The sequence below is a fragment of the Telmatherina bonti genome, assembly GCF_933228915.1.
Source record: "Telmatherina bonti genome assembly, chromosome: 14".
NCBI lineage: Eukaryota > Metazoa > Chordata > Actinopteri > Atheriniformes > Telmatherinidae > Telmatherina > Telmatherina bonti.
Window position 1 is genome coordinate 37103224 of NC_136612.1, and position 20335 is coordinate 37123558.

General features: G+C 51.6%; 1 protein-coding gene across 1 annotated transcript in view; it reads right to left on the minus strand.

The window, feature by feature from the left end:
* Nucleotides 1-305: 305 nt before the first annotated feature.
* LOC306766023 (uncharacterized protein) overlaps nucleotides 306-20335 on the minus strand; it is a 32146-nt gene continuing 12116 nt past the window's right edge. The window contains exons 2-4 of the mRNA XM_079253598.1: nucleotides 12095-12653; nucleotides 6033-6132; nucleotides 306-783 (exon numbers count right to left, since the gene is read on the minus strand). Of these exons, the coding sequence (XP_079109724.1) occupies nucleotides 780-783; nucleotides 6033-6132; nucleotides 12095-12653 (663 nt within the window). The 3' untranslated portion in view covers nucleotides 306-779. The remainder of the gene's footprint in view (nucleotides 784-6032; nucleotides 6133-12094; nucleotides 12654-20335) is intronic.

Genomic DNA, 20335 nt, shown 5'->3' on the forward strand with positions numbered 1-20335 from the left:
AATGTAGGGAGGAATAGACTCGTTCCAGGAAGAATGCGATTTTTGGAAATCACCAACCTGCTCAAAATGAAATTTATCCCACATTTCATCCAGCTGTGTGAAAGTTATTTATAAATAAAGCTGGAAGGTCCCACACTGCAGTGGGATGTGCTCTGTGGTGCGTTTGAGTGCTGGTTGTCAGTGTCGGTTTAAGCAAGAACAAATATCTTAGATCAATGCTTATTTCATCCTGGGAAGATATTTATTCCCAACAACTTTGATGTTTAAATATTTATTAATTTGAAGTGTTTTAATCTTTCTTTGTGTCAGAAAAACCTGGGTGATAAAACACAAAGTGAGATCGTTTCAGTTCGAAAGCCTCAACAAGCAAAATTTCCTTGCAGATACTTTTCATTTTTTCTGGTTTGAGTGCAGATTTTTTAGCATACGTTTTTCTGCTTGCTGAAGTAAACAAACTGCAGATGTACCAACATCTCTTTAATGATCCAGACTTTACAGAAACCTCAGCAGCAGCTACACACTCGTTTACAGCAGGACGGACATGGAAAACAGACTGAGCAGAAGCAGTTTGCAAAGTAACTCCTCTTCCTCCTCCTCCTCTGCAGAAAACCAGACAAAAGCAAACAAACGGGGCTGATCCTGAAGGCACGTTGGTGTCAAACCCGTTTGCTGTTCACAAGCAGCTCAGGCCTCCATCGGTAAAGTCCACAGAAACACTGGCAAAGCTTCAGCTGGATGATGATCTTCACCTCCTCAGAGCTGCTCCTCATCCTCACAGATCAGCTGGAAGGGAGCAGAGGACCCAGTTAGGCATCACAGTCAGTGGTTGGATGTAATGAAGTAAAAGTGCTTCAGTCTTTCAGGCGTCTGGGTTTGTTGTGGATACGTCACAACTTTTTACAGTAAATATCTTCTTTCTATCCTGCAATGGCGCCGAAGAGCAGGATGCATCTGCTCTCTGATTGGACAGTTTGATTACTCACCATCCAATCAGATGGACTGGATGACTGTCCCAATCTGACTCCATGAGAACACGTCAGAAACCTGTAAATTCTGCTGAGCAGATGAGAGTCTGATAGTGGGACTCACCGTTAGCTGTGTTAGCAGGCAGCATGCAGGGTTAGCCGGGCTGAAGCAGGCGAGGCGGAAAGGCAGGAAGCAGAGGAGCTCCTCCTGCACAGTTTGGCCAGCAGGGGGCGCCAACGCATCAGACTCAAAGCTGCAGCTTTAATCAGATGCTATAAAAAAAAAAAGCTAATAATTCCTGATAAATGCGGCTGTAGATCTGTGGTGGACCTGCAGAGATGCTGATAGGTCTCTGCAGGAGGCCGATATGTCGTCTGGCAGGAAGCTGCTTAAATCAGAGCTGCACTGATACCAAGTCCACATCCAGCATCTGCGGCCCTGATTTCCATCCCGTAGCCTGAAGGCCTGCCGTGGTTTCAGAGAGTTCTGCAGACTCCACCGATCACTCCCCAGGAGACTTTCTGGGGTCAATCATTTATCTGGATGCAATCAAACGTGTTTTCAGACTTTTCTCTCCACCAAACGGCAGCACATTGCTGAACAATCAGCTCTGATGCGTGCAGATCAACTGGCATGGCAGATGAGGGAAGACGTGCACACATCTGGAAAGCATCGGCTTGAGGAGAGTTTACACCCAACGTGTCCATCAGCAGGCTGAAACCTGGCGACAGTCATGCAGCATCATCAGCGTCCTTCAGCAGTGGAAGGATGGGAGGCTTCACGCAGGCAGAAACATGAAGAGGATTTGCTGTGTTTTGGTACGAAGACATCTGTTCATTCTGACCCCTTTTTCAGAAATCAGGCTTTTTAAAAGAAGAGAAACTCAACAGTGACGCTACATTCGCCAAGACATCCAGGGGCGGGTCTACAGAGATTGTGATGGGGGGGCCAAGCACGGACTGTGGAAAAGGTGGCTGGAAATGTTATGTTTTAGTAGTTTTGTAGTTATTTTATTAGTTAATTATTTATTTTTTTAAATATTGAAAATCTTACATACTCCACCTTTAAAGCTTCATGTGGAGTTTGACTCTACCAAGGTGGAGGTCACGCATCCCGGTCTGTCTGTTAGCAACAGAACACTGTTGGGATGAAATCTAGACTAGACTTTGGGAGTGATCCGGATCACCGCCTGGATCCAGGAAATTTTTATTCTTCATGATGTTGAAGCATTGCAGCATTTCCAGCTTCTAACCCAGAAATAAAAGACATTGAAACAGCTTGGCAGAGGTCTGCGAGCGCTTCTGGTTCTAATTAAAAACAATGTAAAAGCAAGTCTGTTTTATTTCAACCAAAGTTACGTAAAGACTCTAGATCAGGGGCGCCCAAGTCCAGTCCTGGATATCGACCATCCAGCAACCTTTAGATGCAACCCCTGTCCAGCACAGCTGAACTCCTCTCCTGCATGTCATCCAGCTCTGCAGAGGCTGCTAACAAGCCACTTATTAGATTCAGGTTTGTTGGAGAAGGGTTGCACCTAAAAACATAGATTATTCGCTGATAATAAGAAAAAATTCAACCCAATCATAAGTTTGATCGTATTTGTTACGTCTCAGTCGTCACATCTGCTGACTTTACGACTTTCAAAGCAGAACTGAAACGGATCAGAACGAATCTGCTGGCTTTTGTTCCAGGGAGGCGACAGCGCCACCATGAAGTCAAACAGCTACAAATTAGTCTGTTTTGAAGTTAATTTAATGTCTGAGTGAGATGAAGATGAGATCTTCCATCTTCTGAGCCTGTAAACATGTTTATTCCTGCTCTTCCTCCTAAACAGGCTTCCTACACGATCCATTGTGTGTCCTGTATGGACCTCTTATCCCCTCAGAGCACGTGACCCACATCACCCCCTCCCTCTGCATTCTCCTTTGTCTCCACACTGAACTGGTTGGTACTGGGAGGTGTAGTGGCAGGACTGGCTGCTTTTCTGTTAGCAGGAGGAGAGGAATAAGAGGATAAAGTGTACGCCATCTGGAGCAGTGGCTGGCCGCTCGCTCAGCAACAGCTGGGCGTAAACACAACCACATGACCTGATTATCAGCACCAAGCAGCCACACGGGGGTCCAGCATGATGGTAGAGGGAGAGTCATGGGGTCGGTGAGGAAGAGGAGGTGCTTCATCAGCAGGGACAGACTGATACTCGACCTCCACGATGCATGAGGTCACATATCTAGGTCACCAGGTTGGGTTTATGTGTGGATTAATAGAAAGGAAGACATCAGGATTCACATATCAGTTTCATGATGCGTTCACCTGCAGCTTTAAAGCGTGGGAAACCGGCCTTTCTTCACAAATCTGTCAGCGCTGACAAAAAATAAATAATTTCAGCCCCTGTCTCAGTTTATCTTTATTCTGGACTACCAAAGCCGATGAAACGTCTATAATCTGAGCAGCGGCTAACGTTAGCTAACAGCTAACAGTGTTCCCATCAACATCCAGAGTAGAAGAACGGGGAGAATATTGTAGTAATTTATGTTTTCTGTAAGCCAGGATCCTGTCGAACCTCGTCGACCAGAGTCCTGCAGGTTTCCAGTGTCCCGCACAGGGTTAGTGCCTGACTTACATGAACCCTTCATAGAAAAGGAGGAAAAACAGAGAAAATTCTAATAATACATTTGAACTCTTTGTCTCATTCAACAATATTTTAAAAACTTTTTAACAAAAATCACTTTTGTATATTTACGGTTTATTATCATGTGATGTGTAGAAGGTGTCCACCAGGGGGCAGAAGACACGTTGGATTGTGTTCAACAGGGTTTTGAGCAAAGTTTTTACCATAGAATGATGCAAAATGTCTCAGAAACTGAGTTTCATGAGGAATTAGAGGGTGAAATGGATCCTACAGCGTTTGAATAATGACTCAATCGGGATACTAGCCGAGGAGGTCGGATTTGGTGATCCCTGCTATTGGTCATGTCCACGTGGAAATGAGTTCAGGTGCATTCAGTGAAACAGAAAGTGAATTCTTCCACATTTTCCATAAAGGAACATCAGACCCGGAATCATTCCCTAGTTTTAGTGTGAAGATGTTTTATTTATTTGTCTCACATGTTTACATCATGCTGTTTTGCTAATAAAGGTTGTCAACCTTCACTGTCCCATTAAATAAACAGAAAATGTTTTGTTTGTCTGGATATTTCATCCAGATGAAACTGGCTGTTCTTGGAGCCTGGAAATGATACTTTTCCCAATGCCGTTGGTTGGTTTCCATAGTTACGAGCCAAAGGATGACGACGCCACATTAACCTGTTCTTTGACGAGCCAGCTGCTACCAGTGAAGGATGACGGTGCTGCGTCCATACTGGGTTTCTGCTTCCGTTGCCACGTGGATGAAGCTTCAGCTAAACGTCATGGTTTCCTGGCATCCCGAGGTAACTGGGTCATTACTGGGATCAGTCTGTCCTCGCTGGGGTCGGTTTGGGGGGACTGGGGTTATGATAAGGCGGGGGTTATATTGAACATCGCCTTACCATGTCCTTCCTACCACACAGTGTGTGTGTGTGTGTGTGTGTGTGTCTGCTCAGGATGATTACAGACAGGTAAAGTCAGATGTAAGCTCTATCCTGCGAAGATAAAGGTGCAGTTCATCAGACACCGACACATTTCTGAAAATGTTCATTTCAAAGTAAGAGGCGTCGTGCTGACTGGGGGTGGAGGGAGGGGTGCCGGGGTCAACAGAGTTGGATAAAAAGAGGTTTGGGGCTGATTGGTGGTCAGTCAGTCTGAAGATATGACATCATTTCCTGTTTCATTCAAGTCTCAAAAATCCTCACAAACACTATAATAACTGGAGCGACAAAGGAGCTAAAATGGCAACAAGAGCATATTTCTATCTTTATTTAAAGGCAGGTAGGAGATGCCGCCCCCCCCCCCTGCAGCCAGTTAATCAAATGCTTGAATACAAAACTAAACGGACGAGAAGTGCTTTAACCCACCTAAACAATTACCAACTGCCATTTGCCCCTCCCCCAACCTCCCTCGACACGTACGGGGGGGATTTTGCATTGTGTGTTTTCAATGTTTCTTATACTTTAGCTTGCTGGCTTTTCATAGATATTAAAAAAATTTGATTTATTATTATTATTATTATTATTATTGACTTCTAAATCCATACATTTTAAACACATATACATATATACACACACACAGCCGGTTGGTCTGAGTTTTTGTAACCATTGCTTGTATAATTTCATATGTTTTCTACATTTATTTCCCCTTACTTATTCCTATATTAATTAGTTGTATGGTAATAAGGTGGGCGTGTCTAACTACATCTTGAGACATGATTGGTCCCCTGTGAGACGCTTTAGAATGAGCTGCCAAACATAAACGGTTTCATTTTTAAATATATCTAAAAACTTGTCTTAATCTGTCATTTTGACGTCTTTGTTTCTCCACAGAAAAGAACAAATTCCAGACAGAAGGGTTCCTGTCCTCATAAGTCTGTTTAGAATGTATTTCTATGGAGTCTCTGTATGTTTGGGCATGCTTTTCGGTCTGGTTTTTAGCTTCATCTCTTTGTTGTCATCTTATGGATCCCCTGAGCCTGTTCGCTGACCTCTGACCTGCACTGGGGAGCTTCTGTCAGACAGGAGAAGAAGCCTGAGAGAAACGTGGTGCGTGCACCTACAGGGAGGAAAATATCTATCTGAAGGGAACACAACAGGCTTTTTCCTCTTTGCTCCACACTAACAGCAGAAATGTTAAAAAAAAAAAAAAAAAGCAGCACTGCCAAGCCACGGGAATGTTCCAGAGCTGAAAATAAAAGCTGGAAACGGCTCTCCTCCTCAGGCTGGTCCCGCTCAGACAAAGACACATGCGTTACGCAACAGCTGGCTGCATTCAGCCTGGAGATGACGGAGAATCAGGTTTTATTCCAGGTGGATCAGAAAGAACTCTGACACTGCAGCAGGACCAGCGTGCATGCAGGAACCGGATTCAAGTGGACATGCGGGGTGTTTGTGTTTGCATGCCGCCGTATCACCTCCACTGGGACCGTTTACACCCACCTCTGCTCCTCCGCCACCTCCTCCTTCGTCAGTAGAGTCTCGGCCTTGCTGGGTTTTTTTCCAGAAGCGGGCGTCGCCTCATCTTCAGCTGCAGCCGCATCTGAAACACAAAGACGCGTCAGATCCGGGTCTGGTGGTCCACAACGGGCAGAATCTTTGTGGGGTACATCCTCATCTGCTCCTGATCAGAAGGAAAACCCCACGATCAGAGGATCTGGAGGTCTCAGAGCCACCCCGAGACCTGGTCTCCCTCCACCCGGTCTGGTTCCTGCAGTCAGGATGCGGTCTGGACGACAATGAGTCCTGGTCCCCATCCAGCCGGTCTGGTTCCTGCAGTCAGGATGAGGTCTGGACCACAATGAGTCCTGGTCCCCATCCAGCCGGTCTGGTTCCTGCAGTCAGGATGAGGTCTGGACCACAATGAGTCCTGGTCCCCATCCAGCCGGTCTGGTTCCTGCAGTCAGGATGAGGTCTGGACCATACCGAGTCCTGGTTCCTTGAAAGAATAATCTTATTTCTTGGAAGAATGATGGTTTTCAGGATCCTGAATTTTAGTGTGTGAGGTTCTGGTCTGCAGACTAGGATCAGGGTTGGTTCCGGTCTGTGGACCAGGATCAGGGTTGGTTCCGGTCTGTGGACCAGGATCAGGGTTGGTTTGGTCTGCGGACCAGGATCAGGGGTGGTTCCGGTCTGTGGACCAGGATCAGGGTTGGTTCCGGTCTGTGGACCAGGATCAGGGTTGGTTCCAGTCTGCGGACCAGGATCACGGTTGGTTCCGGTCTGTGGACCAGGATCATCGTGGGTTCTGCTCTGTGGACCAGGATCAGGGTTGGTTTGGTCTGCGGACCAGGATCAGGGTTGGTTTGGTCTGCGGACCAGGATCAGGGGTGGTTCCGGTCTGTGGACCAGGATCAGGGTTGGTTCCGGTCTGCGGACCAGGATCAGGGGTGGTTCCAGTCTGCGGACCAGGATCAGGGTTGGTTCCAGTCTGCGGACCAGGATCAGGGGGGGTTCCGGTCTGCGGACCAGGATCAGGGTTGGTTTGGTCTGCGGACCAGGATCAGGGTTGGTTTGGTCTGCGGACCAGGATCAGGGTTGGTTCCGGTCTGCGGACCAGGATCAGGGGTGGTTCTGATCTGTGGATCAGGGTTGGTTCCGGTCTGTGGACCAGGATCAGGGTTGGTTCCGGTCTGTGGACCAGGATCATCGTGGGTTCTGCTCTGCGGACCAGGATCAGGGGTGGTTTGGTCTGCGGACCAGGATCAGGGGTGGTTTGGTCTGCGGACCAGGATCAGGGTTGGTTCCGGTCTGTGGACCAGGATCAGGGGTGGTTTGGTCTGCGGACCAGGATCAGGGGTGGTTTGGTCTGCGGACCAGGATCAGGGTTGGTTCCGGTCTGTGGACCAGGATCATCGTGGGTTCCGGTCTGTGGACCAGGATCATGGTTGGTTCCGGTCTGTGGACCAGGATCAGGGTTGGTTCCGGTCTGTGGACCAGGATCAGGGTTGGTTCCGGTCTGCGGACCAGGATCATCGTGGGTTCCGGTCTGTGGACCAGGATCATGGTTGGTTCCGGTCTGTGGACCAGGATCAGGGGTGGTTTGGTCTGCGGACCAGGATCAGGGGTGGTTTGGTCTGCGGACCAGGATCAGGGTTGGTTCCGGTCTGTGGACCAGGATCATCGTGGGTTCCGGTCTGTGGACCAGGATCATGGTTGGTTCCGGTCTGTGGACCAGGATCAGGGTTGGTTCCGGTCTGTGGACCAGGATCAGGGTTGGTTCCGGTCTGCGGACCAGGATCATCGTGGGTTCCGGTCTGTGGACCAGGATCATGGTTGGTTCCGGTCTGTGGACCAGGATCATCGTGGGTTCTGCTCTGCAGACCAGGATCAGGGGTGGTTCCGGTCTGTGCACCAGGATCAGGGGTGGTTCCGGTCTGTGGACCAGGATCAGGGTTGGTTCCGGTCTGTGGACCAGGATCAGGGTTGGTTCCGGTCTGTGGACCAGGATCAGGGGTGGTTCCGGTCTGCGGACCAGGATCAGGGGTGGTTTGGTCTGTGGACCAGGATCAGGGTTGGTTCCGGTCTGTGGACCAGGATCAGGGGTGGTTCCGGTCTGTGGACCAGGATCAGGGTTGGTTCCGGTCTGCGGACCAGGATCAGGGTTGGTTTGGTCTGCGGACCAGGATCAGGGTTGGTTTGGTCTGCGGACCAGGATCAGGGTTGGTTTGGTCTGCGGACCAGGATCATTGTGGGTTCTGCTCTGCGGACCAGGATCATGGTTGGTTCCGGTCTGTGGACCAGGATCAGGGTTGGTTCCGGTCTGTGGACCAGGATCAGGGTTGGTTCCGGTCTGTGGACCAGGATCATGGTTGGTTCCGGTCTGTGGACCAGGATCATCGTGGGTTCTGCTCTGCAGACCAGGATCAGGGGTGGTTCCGGTCTGTGCACCAGGATCAGGGGTGGTTCCGGTCTGTGGACCAGGATCAGGGTTGGTTCCGGTCTGCGGACCAGGATCAGGGTTGGTTTGGTCTGCGGACCAGGATCAGGGTTGGTTTGGTCTGCGGACCAGGATCAGGGTTGGTTTGGTCTGCGGACCAGGATCATTGTGGGTTCTGCTCTGCGGACCAGGATCATGGTTGGTTCCGGTCTGTGGACCAGGATCAGGGTTGGTTCCGGTCTGTGGACCAGGATCAGGGTTGGTTCCGGTCTGCGGACCAGGATCATCGTGGGTTCCGGTCTGTGGACCAGGATCATGGTTGGTTCCGGTCTGTGGACCAGGATCATGGTTGGTTCCGGTCTGTGGACCAGGATCAGGGTTGGTTCCGGTCTGTGGACCAGGATCATCGTGGGTTCTGCTCTGCAGACCAGGATCAGGGGTGGTTCCGGTCTGTGCACCAGGATCAGGGGTGGTTCCGGTCTGTGGACCAGGATCAGGGTTGGTTCCGGTCTGTGGACCAGGATCAGGGTTGGTTCCGGTCTGTGGACCAGGATCAGGGGTGGTTCCGGTCTGCGGACCAGGATCAGGGGTGGTTTGGTCTGTGGACCAGGATCAGGGTTGGTTCCGGTCTGTGGACCAGGATCAGGGGTGGTTCCGGTCTGTGGACCAGGATCAGGGTTGGTTCCGGTCTGCGGACCAGGATCAGGGTTGGTTTGGTCTGCGGACCAGGATCAGGGTTGGTTTGGTCTGCGGACCAGGATCAGGGTTGGTTTGGTCTGCGGACCAGGATCATTGTGGGTTCTGCTCTGCGGACCAGGATCAGGGTTGGTTCCGGTCTGCGGACCAGGATCAGGGGTGGTTCTGATCTGTGGATCAGGGGTGGTTCCGGTCTGTGGACCAGGATCAGGGTTGGTTCCGGTCTGCGGACCAGGATCAGGGGTGGTTTGGTCTGCGGACCAGGATCAGGGGTGGTTTGGTCTGCGGACCAGGATCAGGGTTGGTTCCGGTCTGCGGACCAGGATCAGGGGTGGTTTGGTCTGCGGACCAGGATCAGGGTTGGTTCCGGTCTGCGGACCAGGATCAGGGGTGGTTTGGTCTGCGGACCAGGATCAGGGTTGGTTCCGGTCTGCGGACCAGGATCAGGGGTGGTTTGGTCTGCGGACCAGGATCAGGGTTGGTTTGGTCTGCGGACCAGGATCAGGGTTGGTTGCGGTCTGCGGACCAGGATCAGGGGTGGTTTGGTCTGCGGACCAGGATCAGGGGTGGTTCCGGTCTGCGGACCAGGATCAGGGGTGGTTTGGTCTGCGGACCAGGATCAGGGGTGGTTTGGTCTGTGGACCAGGATCAGGGTTGGTTCCGGTCTGTGGACCAGGATCAGGGGTGGTTCCGGTCTGTGGACCAGGATCAGGGTTGGTTCCGGTCTGCGGACCAGGATCAGGGTTGGTTTGGTCTGCGGACCAGGATCAGGGTTGGTTTGGTCTGCGGACCAGGATCAGGGTTGGTTTGGTCTGCGGACCAGGATCATTGTGGGTTCTGCTCTGCGGACCAGGATCATGGTTGGTTCCGGTCTGTGGACCAGGATCAGGGTTGGTTCCGGTCTGTGGACCAGGATCAGGGTTGGTTCCGGTCTGTGGACCAGGATCATGGTTGGTTCCGGTCTGTGGACCAGGATCATCGTGGGTTCTGCTCTGCAGACCAGGATCAGGGGTGGTTCCGGTCTGTGCACCAGGATCAGGGTTGGTTCCGGTCTGTGGACCAGGATCAGGGTTGGTTCCGGTCTGCGGACCAGGATCAGGGTTGGTTTGGTCTGCGGACCAGGATCAGGGTTGGTTTGGTCTGCGGACCAGGATCAGGGTTGGTTTGGTCTGCGGACCAGGATCATTGTGGGTTCTGCTCTGCGGACCAGGATCATGGTTGGTTCCGGTCTGTGGACCAGGATCAGGGTTGGTTCCGGTCTGTGGACCAGGATCAGGGTTGGTTCCGGTCTGCGGACCAGGATCATCGTGGGTTCCGGTCTGTGGACCAGGATCATGGTTGGTTCCGGTCTGTGGACCAGGATCATGGTTGGTTCCGGTCTGTGGACCAGGATCAGGGTTGGTTCCGGTCTGTGGACCAGGATCATCGTGGGTTCTGCTCTGCAGACCAGGATCATGGTTGGTTCCGGTCTGTGGACCAGGATCAGGGGTGGTTCCGGTCTGTGGACCAGGATCAGGGTTGGTTCCGGTCTGTGGACCAGGATCAGGGTTGGTTCCGGTCTGTGGACCAGGATCAGGGTTGGTTCCGGTCTGCGGACCAGGATCAGGGTTGGTTTGGTCTGCGGACCAGGATCAGGGTTGGTTTGGTCTGCGGACCAGGATCATTGTGGGTTCTGCTCTGCGGACCAGGATCAGGGTTGGTTCCGGTCTGCGGACCAGGATCAGGGTTGGTTTGGTCTGCGGACCAGGATCAGGGTTGGTTTGGTCTGCGGACCAGGATCAGGGGTGGTTTGGTCTGCGGACCAGGATCAGGGGTGGTTTGGTCTGCGGACCAGGATCAGGGTTGGTTCCGGTCTGTGGACCAGGATCATTGTGGGTTCTGCTCTGCGGACCAGGATCAGGGTTGGTTCCGGTCTGCGGACCAGGATCAGGGTTGGTTCCGGTCTGCGGACCAGGATCAGGGGTGGTTGTGGACCTCACACCTGCTTGTTTCGTCACCCTGAACGCACCTGGATGGCTTTACGCGTGTGGAGGCCAGATCCTCCAGGGCCTCTGCAGTAAATGAAACGGTTTTTGCAGGCTGGTCGGAGCCGCGGCGGGGAGGGACTTATCTGTCTGTCCCAGCTGCCGTCTGCACGAGATGACATGCAGCCCGAACAAAGAAGTCCTGTCTGCACGCCGTTGCACATGTTCTACACAAACACCTGCGCTTGCAGGCCTGAGGGTCACATTCAGGCCTTTAAACTCCATCGCAGCATCCAGGGTTGTCTGCTGGTCTTGGTGTCCGCAAGTTAAAAACCGCACACGGCCTCTTGCTGCCGACATGCAACAAGCTCGTCTCCTAATCTGCAGTTTTATCAGCAGAAGCAGATGTTTGCTTTCATTTCCTGCCTCTTCTTCTCTGCCGAGGCAGAGCAAGGTCTGCAGAACTGAGCAAAAGTCCTGATCCAGACTCTGTTCTACCTGCAACTTCAAGAAAACCGGACTTATGCAACAGACGGAACCGAGTCGGTCCAGTTCTGAACTGCTGCTTCTAGTTATTATTATCATGATTTAACTTGGTATTTTTCTTTAAATATAGCAAATGTGACAATTTCCTTTTCTCACTGCATCAGTGTTTTATCTCCATTTATGTTTGTCTCCATGGAAACCGTATTACTGCCATAAAGCTTGCAGTAACACCCAGAGAAGGAACCGGGTCTAACCCAGACCCGGCGTTTGGTCTGAGGAAATCCCTCCGATGGAGGAACTTTGTGGAAGCGGCTCTTGAACTTCAGCAAACTGGGTTTACGTTCTGGGACAGTTCCTGGTCCCAGAACATGTTCCCAGACCAGAGTCCAGAATGGAGCCCGAAGAACCCCATATGTCTGCAACAGAATCAGAACCACAACAAGATCTAAAAACACCAGAAGACCTAAAGGCTGTCTTACCGTTCAGGACAATCACTGGTTCTGGTTCTTCGGACACCTCCACCTCAGGTTCAGTAGACTCAGCAACTAGTTCCTCCACCGTCTCAGCTTTTTCTGGTTCGTCTGCATGTTTTTGGACCACTTCAGGTTCTGGTTCAGGCTCCACCACTGATTCTGGTTCAGGTTCAGGCTCTGGGGCTGCAGCTGGTTCAGGAACAGACTCAGGCTCGGGGACAGATTCTGGCTCTTTTATGGGTTCTGGGACAGGTTCTGGTACTTTTACTGGCTCTGGAACAGGTTCCGGTTCTGGTTCTGGTGCTGGTACTTTTACTGGTTCTGGTTCCGGTACTTTTGCTGGTTCTGGTTCCGGTACTTTTGCTGGTTCTGGTTCCAGTGCTTTTGCTGGTTCTGGTTCCGGTGCTTTTGCTGGTTCTGGTTCTGGTGCTTTTGCTGGTGTTGGTTCCGGTACTTTTGCTGGTTCTGGTGCTTTTGCTGGTTCTGGTTCTGGTACTTTTGCTGGTTCTGGTTCCGATGCTTTTGCTGGTGCTGGTTGTGGTTCTGATGCTGGTTCCGGAGCAGCCTGTGAAGACAGGTGGTTGACATGTTACAGCGATATACGGTCTATGGTCTCCACAAAGCGTCCAGCCTGCATGGTTGAAATCTGCACAACTGTTCCGGTCTCGGCTTCAGGTCGGACTGAAGTCCAGTACTAAAACATGCCGAGCTTAAATATGAGAAGCTCTCACCAGTAGCTCCTTACCTACCCAGAGGGGACAGTAAACTAGGGCCTTGTGTGGATGGAAACTTCAAGCTGTGGATGGTTCCATGGAACCAAATGTGTCATGTTGATCCGATTTCCTCATTTTCCCTCCAGTTTCAGGTGTCAGTATCTGAAAGCCTCAAACTGGACTTGGGTAGAGAAACACGCCTCCACCTGCTCTCAGAACACACAAAAACATTCCTGCTGGTGGGCACACGGACCCTCAGAATCAGAACACATGACAGGTTTCGTAGCGGACTGGGTTTGGGCCTTCAGAAAACCGCACACACTGCAGCGCTGGACGGTTAGTCGGACAGTCGTCTTCGTCCCCTTTCATTAAAGAAAAGCTGAATTTATTACAGTCAGTAAGATAACTGGAGACCTAAACAAGGAACTAAAAATGTGCTAAATTATAATTTAGTCACAGAAGACATGGGTCGGTCACTTATTTTTATTAAAGCAAAAACTAAAACAAATTGGTCCTGGACAAATTAGAGCATTTTTCTGTTGAACAGTGGGACAAAATCACACTCCTCAGCCTCCCTGGTAAGGTCTATTCAGGGGTCCTGGAGAGGAGGGTCCGCCGGATAGTCGAATCCCGGATTGAGGAGGAGCAGTGTGGTTTTCGTCCTGGTCGCGGAACAGTGGACCAGCTCTATACCCTCTCTGGGGTCCTGGAGGGGGCATGGGAGTTTGCCCAACCAGTCTACATGTGCTTTGTGGACCTGGAGAAGGCATTCGACCGTGTCCCCCGGGGGCTCCTGTGGGGGGTACTCCGGGAGTATGGGGTACCGGACCCCCTTGTACGAGCTGTCCGGTCCCTGTACGACAGGTGTCAGAGCTTGGTCCGCATTGCTGGTAGTAAGTCAGATCCGTTTCCGGTGAGGGTTGGACTCCGCCAAGGCTGCCCTTTATCACCGATTCTGTTCATAACTTATATGGACAGAATTTCTAGGCGCAGCCGAGGTGTTGAGGGGATCCGGCTTGGTGGCCTCAGGATTGGGTCCCTGCTTTTTGCAGATGACGTGGTCCTGTTGGCTTCATCTCGTCGTGATCTCCAGCTCTCACTTGAGCGATTCGCGGCCGAGTGTGAAGCGGCCGGGATGGGAATCAGCACCTCCAAATCTGAGACCATGGTCCTCAGCCGGAATAGGGTGGATTGCCCTCTCCGGGTCGGGAGTCAGGTCCTGCCTCAAGTGGAGGAGTTTAAATATCTCGAGGTCTTGTTCACGAGTGAGGGAAGGATGGAGCGTGAGATGGACAGACGGATCGGTGCGACGTCTGCAGTAATGCGGACTCTGCGCCGGTCTGTCGTGGTGAAGAAGGAGCTGAGCCAGAAGGCGAAGCTCTCGATTTATCAGTCGATCTACGTTCCTACCCTCACCTATGGTCATGAGCTGTGGGTCGTGACCGAAAGAACGAGATCTCGTATACAGGCGGTTGAAATGAGTTTCCTCCGCAGGGTGGCCGGGCTCTCCCTTAGAGATAGGGTGAGGAGCTCGGTCATCCGGGAGGAGATCAGAGTAGAGCCGCTGCTCCTCCGCATCGAGAGGAACCAGTTGAGGTGGCTCTGGCATCTGGTCAGGATGCCTCTTGGACCTCCCTGGTGAGGTGTTCCAGGCACGTCCCTCTGGGAGGAGACCCCGGGGAAGACCCAGGACACGCTGGAGGGATTATATCTCTCGGCTGGCCTGGGAACGCCTCGGGATCCCCCCCGCAGAGTTGGCAAATGTGGCTGGGGAGAGGGAAGTCTGGGCTTCCCTGCTTAGGCTGCTGCCCCCGCGACCCGACCCCGGAAAAGCGGCAGAAGATGAAGATGATGATGCAGAAGTCTGACTGGGAGGAACAGAAAACACCTGACTGTAGCGGAAACATTAAAGGATTGTTCAACTAAATATTAGTTTATGACTGATGTAACATATTATTTTATCATATATATTTCTATTGAACCAGAATAAGGGTGTGTGTGTGTGTGAGAATACACCTGAGGATGACTGCATATGAAGTGTTTTCTAAATTCAAAGAAGGAAAGTTCTTTGCTGGACTTTTATTGGCTCACAGCTGCATTCGGAGAATGTAGGAAAATATGTGATCTGCTTTTATGGAAAGTTAAAATGATTTTTCTCCGGATAAAAACCTGCTTTTTATGCAACTTCTCTGTTTGACTTCTCATCGTAAACATGCAGCTTTTTCTAAAATCTGCATATTTAACTGTTGTAGCTTGTTTCCATCATTCATTTTTTATTATTTCTTCGTTAGTAACAGTTTATTTCTCACACCTTTATGAACTTTTTATGCAGTTTCGGCTCGTTTGTCACCTCTGAGGAGGTTGATTCTGCGTCTGCTGGAATTCAGGCGGCGGCAGGTGGATTAGCAGTGAGCAGGAAGTGTCGGTGGAAGCCGACAGATTAGCTGCATTAAGTCTTCTGCAGCAGCAGCTGCTGCTGTTCTAATCCCACAGGAGCCTCCGTCACTCAGACTGGAATAAAAACCGCTTCCATGATTCAGCAGCATGATGAACTGGTGCTGCTGGTCTGAACTGGTCACAGTTCTGCTGAGATCATCATGGAATGATTCAGCGTTAAACTACGAGGAGGAAAATCAAAGTTTTACACAGAGATTAGGATGAAGCTAAAGAAGACAGCCGTGTGTGTGTGTGTGTGTGTGTGTGTGTGTGTGTTTGCTATATCCATCCATCCATCCATCTTCTGCCGCTTATCCGGGGTCGGGTCGCGGGGGCAGCAGCCTAAGCAGAGAAGCCCAGACTTCCCTCTCCCCAGCCACATTTGCCAACTCTGCGGGGGGATCCCGAGGCGTTCCCAGGCCAACCGAGAGATGTAATCCCTCCAGCGTGTCCTGGGTCTTCCCCGGGGTCTCCTCCCAGAGGGACGTGCCTGGAACACCTCACCAGGGAGGCGTCCAGGAGGCATCCTGACCAGATGCCCGAGCCACCTCAACTGGTTCCTCTCGATGCGGAGGAGCAGCGGCTCTACTCTGATCTCCTCCCGGATGACTGAGCTCCTCCCCCTATCTCTAAGGGAGAGCCCGGCCACCCTGCGGAGGAAACTCATTTCAGCCGCCTGTATACGAGATCTCGTTCTTTCGGTCACGACCCACAGCTCATGACCATAGGTAAGGGTAGGAACGTAGATCGACTGGTAAATCGAGAGCTTCGCCTTCTGGCTCAGCTCCTTCTTCACCACGACAGACCGGCGCAGAGTCCGCATTACTGCAGACGCCGCACCGATCCGTCTGTCGATCTCGCGCTCCATCCTTCCCTCACTCGTGAACAAGACCCCGAGATATTTAAACTCCTCCACTTGAGGCAGGACCTGACTCCCGACCCGGAGAGGGCAATCCACCCTATTCCGGCTGAGGACCATGGTCTCAGATTTGGAGGTGCTGATTCTCATCCCAGCCGCTTCACACTCAGCCGCGAATCGCTCAAGCGAGAGCTGGAGATCACGACCAGATGAAGCCAACAGGACCACGTCATCCGCAAAAAGCAGGGACCCAATCCTGAGGCCACCAAGTCGGATCCCCTCAACACCTCGGCTGCACCTAGAAATTCTGTCCATATAAGTTATGAACAGAATCGGTGATAAAGGGCAGCCTTGGCGGAGTCCAACCCTCACCGGAAACGAATCCGACTTACTACCAGCAATGCGGACCAAGCTCTGACACCTGTCGTACAGGGACCGGACAGCTCGCACAAGGGGGTCCGGTACCCCATACTCCCGAAGTACCCCCCACAGGAGCCCCCGGGGGACACGGTCGAATGCCTTCTCCAGGTCCACAAAGCACATGTAGACTGGTTGGGCAAACTCCCATGCCCCCTCCAGGACCCCAGAGAGGGTATAGAGCTGGTCCACTGTTCCGCGACCAGGACGAAAACCACACTGCTCCTCCTCAATCCGAGATTCCACTATCCGGCGGACCCTCCTCTCCAGGACCCCTGAATAGACCTTACCAGGGAGGCTGAGGAGTGTGATTCCCCTGTAATTGGAACACACCCTCCGGCCCCCCTTCTTAAAAAGGGGGACCACCACCCCAGTCTGCCAATCCAGCGGTACTGCCCCCGATGTCCACGCGATGCTGCAGAGGCGTGTCAGCCAGGACAGCCCCACAGCATCCAGAGCCTTAAGGAACTCCGGGCGGATCTCATCCACCCCCGGGGCCTTGCCGCCAAGGAGCTTTTTGACCACCTCAGTGACTTCAGCCCCAGAGATAGGAGAGTCCACCCCTGAGTCCACCAGCTCTGCTCCCTCATGGGAAGACGTGTTGGTAGGATTGAGGAGGTCTTCGAAGTATTCCTTCCACCGACCCACAACGTCCCGAGTTGAGGTCAGCAGCTCCCCATCTCCACTGTACACAGTATTGATGGAGCACTGCTTCCCCCTCCTGAGCCGCCGGATGGTGGACCAGAATCTCCTCGAAGCCGTCCGGAAGTCTTTCTCCATGGCCTCGCCGAACTCCTCCCATGCCCGAATTTTTGCCTCGGCAACAGCTATATTATATTATGTTTGCTATATTATATATATATATATATATATATATATGATTAATACTAAGAAACTAAATGAGGATTAATATCAGTTCATTTGGCATAAAATCATTATAAGTGATTTCATTAATCACTTTACTGTAACGTAGGAGACTTTGTGAGTGATTTGTATTTTTTTTAAAGAAGGTTTTGAAACGTAATTTTGCTTTTACTCAAGTACATTTTTACTCGAGTATTTTACGTCTGCAGTGGAAACTTTACTGAGCAGAAAATGCAGAGAAAAACCTGAAGGTCAAAGATCTGCTGCTGATCTGCTCCCGTCACGCTGCTCTGAAAGGAAAACAGTTGTGTGTGCATGTGTATAGACGTGCACGGATGTGCACAGACGTGTATAGACGTGCACGAGTTTGTGCACAGACGTGTATAGACGTGCACGAGTTTGTGCTGGCAGATGAACCGTTTAAAGTTTATTAAAAACAGTGCTGACTGGATTTATGACTCGTACTTTGTATCAGGTGACTGGAAGTCATTTTTACTCAAAGTAAATTTTAAACTGAGTACTCGTTTATTTTACCAGAGTAGATTCTTTTTTACTTTAGTAGAAATTAAGCAAATTTCAGATACTTTTACTTCATTACAATTTCTCAGAACTTTTTTCCAGCCGTGCTTAAAGCCAGCAGACCTGGATGAAGGTCATAATCCTGAAACGGATTCGTGTCAAATGGACATTAAAACGGATTAAAAGTTGTTTTTAACCAAGTTTAGGAAGTGTGGCTTATATGAAGAAAAGAAATGAAGTTTTTGTGTAGAAACTTGAACCAGCGTCGTGAGACCGGATCAGAGCTGGAAAGGAAATGAAAACCTGGATTCACATGGAAATGAATTGGAATCAGATCAGAGGAGAATAAAACTTGAACATTGTGAGACGTGAAACCACGACAGGGAATTCAGATTAAAGGAGATGTTGTGACTTAACGTTACATAAACATGAAGACAACATGACATCATGGCTTTCTGGATTACATCATGATCATGTCTAATAGAGATTATGAGCTAGTAAAGAAAATATCCGGACACTGAATCGAAACCACCAAGAGGCCCCGCGGAACCCTGACGACCTGCAAAGTGAGACTTTTAAAGCTCTCTGGATTTAGTCCCAGTCATCGCAGCCTTCTCGCCGTCTGTTAGCACCTCCCGGTAAATATATCCGCTCGGTAACGCGACACCCGGCTGCAGTCATAAACACCGTTTCAGCTCTGGAAGAGGAGGAAGAGGAGGCACGAGAAACTGATGGAGGGGACACAAAACATGGTGGATGCTGCTGTACGACATGCAGACAGCAGGTGGGAGGGGCAAAAGGCAAGAGGGGGCGGGGACTGATCTCCTGGAGTCTCCTGAAAATAAACGATAAAACTCTGATCAATATTCAACCGACTTTCTCCTGGTAAACATCAGATGTCCAACGACAACTGAATGCAGCGTTTCATCTACTTTACAGTAGTTCTGCGACGCCACCGTGTTCTACATCGCCTTCTGCGACGCCACCGTGTTCTACATCGCCTTCTGCGACGCCACCGTGTTCTACATCGCCTTCTGCGACGCCACCGTGTTCTACATCGCCTTCTGCGACGCCACCGTGTTCTACATCGCCTTCTGCGACGCCACCGTGTTCTACATCGCCTTCTGCGACGCCACCGTGTTCTAGATCGCCTTCTGCGACGCCACCGTGTTCTAGATCGCCTTCTGCGACGCCACCGTGTTCTAGATCGCCTTCTGCGACGCCACCGTGTTCTAGATCGCCTTCTGCGACGCCACCGTGTTCTAGATCGCCTTCTGCGACGCCACCGTGTTCTAGATCGCCTTCTGCGACGCCACCGTGTTCTACATCGCCTTCTGCGACGCCACCGTGTTCTACATCGCCTTCTGCGACGCCACCGTGTTCTAGATCGCCTTCTGCGACGCCACCGTGTTCTACATCGCCTTCTGCGACGCCACCGTGTTCTACATCGCCTTCTGCGACGCCACCGTGTTCTAGATCGCCTTCTGCAACGCCACCGTGTTCTACATCGCCTTCTGAGACACCACCGTGTTCTAGATCGCCTTCTGCGACGCCACCGTGTTCTACATCGCCTTCTGCGACGCCACCGTGTTCTACATCGCCTTCTGCGACGCCACCGTGTTCTAGATCGCCTTCTGCGACGCCACCGTGTTCTACATCGCCTTCTGCGACGCCACCGTGTTCTACATCGCCTTCTGCGACGCCACCGTGTTCTACATCGCCTTCTGCGACGCCACCGTGTTCTAGATCGCCTTCTGCGACGCCACCGTGTTCTACATCGCCTTCTGCGACGCCACCGTGTTCTACATCGCCTTCTGCGACGTCACCGTGTTCTACATCGCCTTCTGCGACGCCACCGTCTTCTACATCGCCTTCTGCGACGCCACCGTGTTCTAGATCGCCTTCTGCGACGCCACCGTGTTCTACATCGCCTTCTGCAACGCCACCGTGTTCTAGATCGCCTTCTGCGACGCCACCGTGTTCTAGATCGCCTTCTGCGACGCCACCGTGTTCTACATCGCCTTCTGCGACGCCACCGTGTTCTAGATCGCCTTCTGCGACGCCACCGTGTTCTAGATCGCCTTCTGCGACGCCACCGTGTTCTACATCGCCTTCTGCGACGCCACCGTGTTCTACATCGCCTTCTGCGACGCCACCGTGTTCTACATCGCCTTCTGCGACGCCACCGTGTTCTACATCGCCTTCTGCGACGCCACCGTGTTCTACATCGCCTTCTGCGACGCCACCGTGTTCTAGATCGCCTTCTGCGACGCCACCGTGTTCTAGATCGCCTTCTGCGACGCCACCGTGTTCTACATCGCCTTCTGCGACGCCACCGTGTTCTACATCGCCTTCTGCGACGCCACCGTGTTCTAGATCGCCTTCTGCGACGCCACCGTGTTCTACATCGCCTTCTGCGACGCCACCGTGTTCTAGATC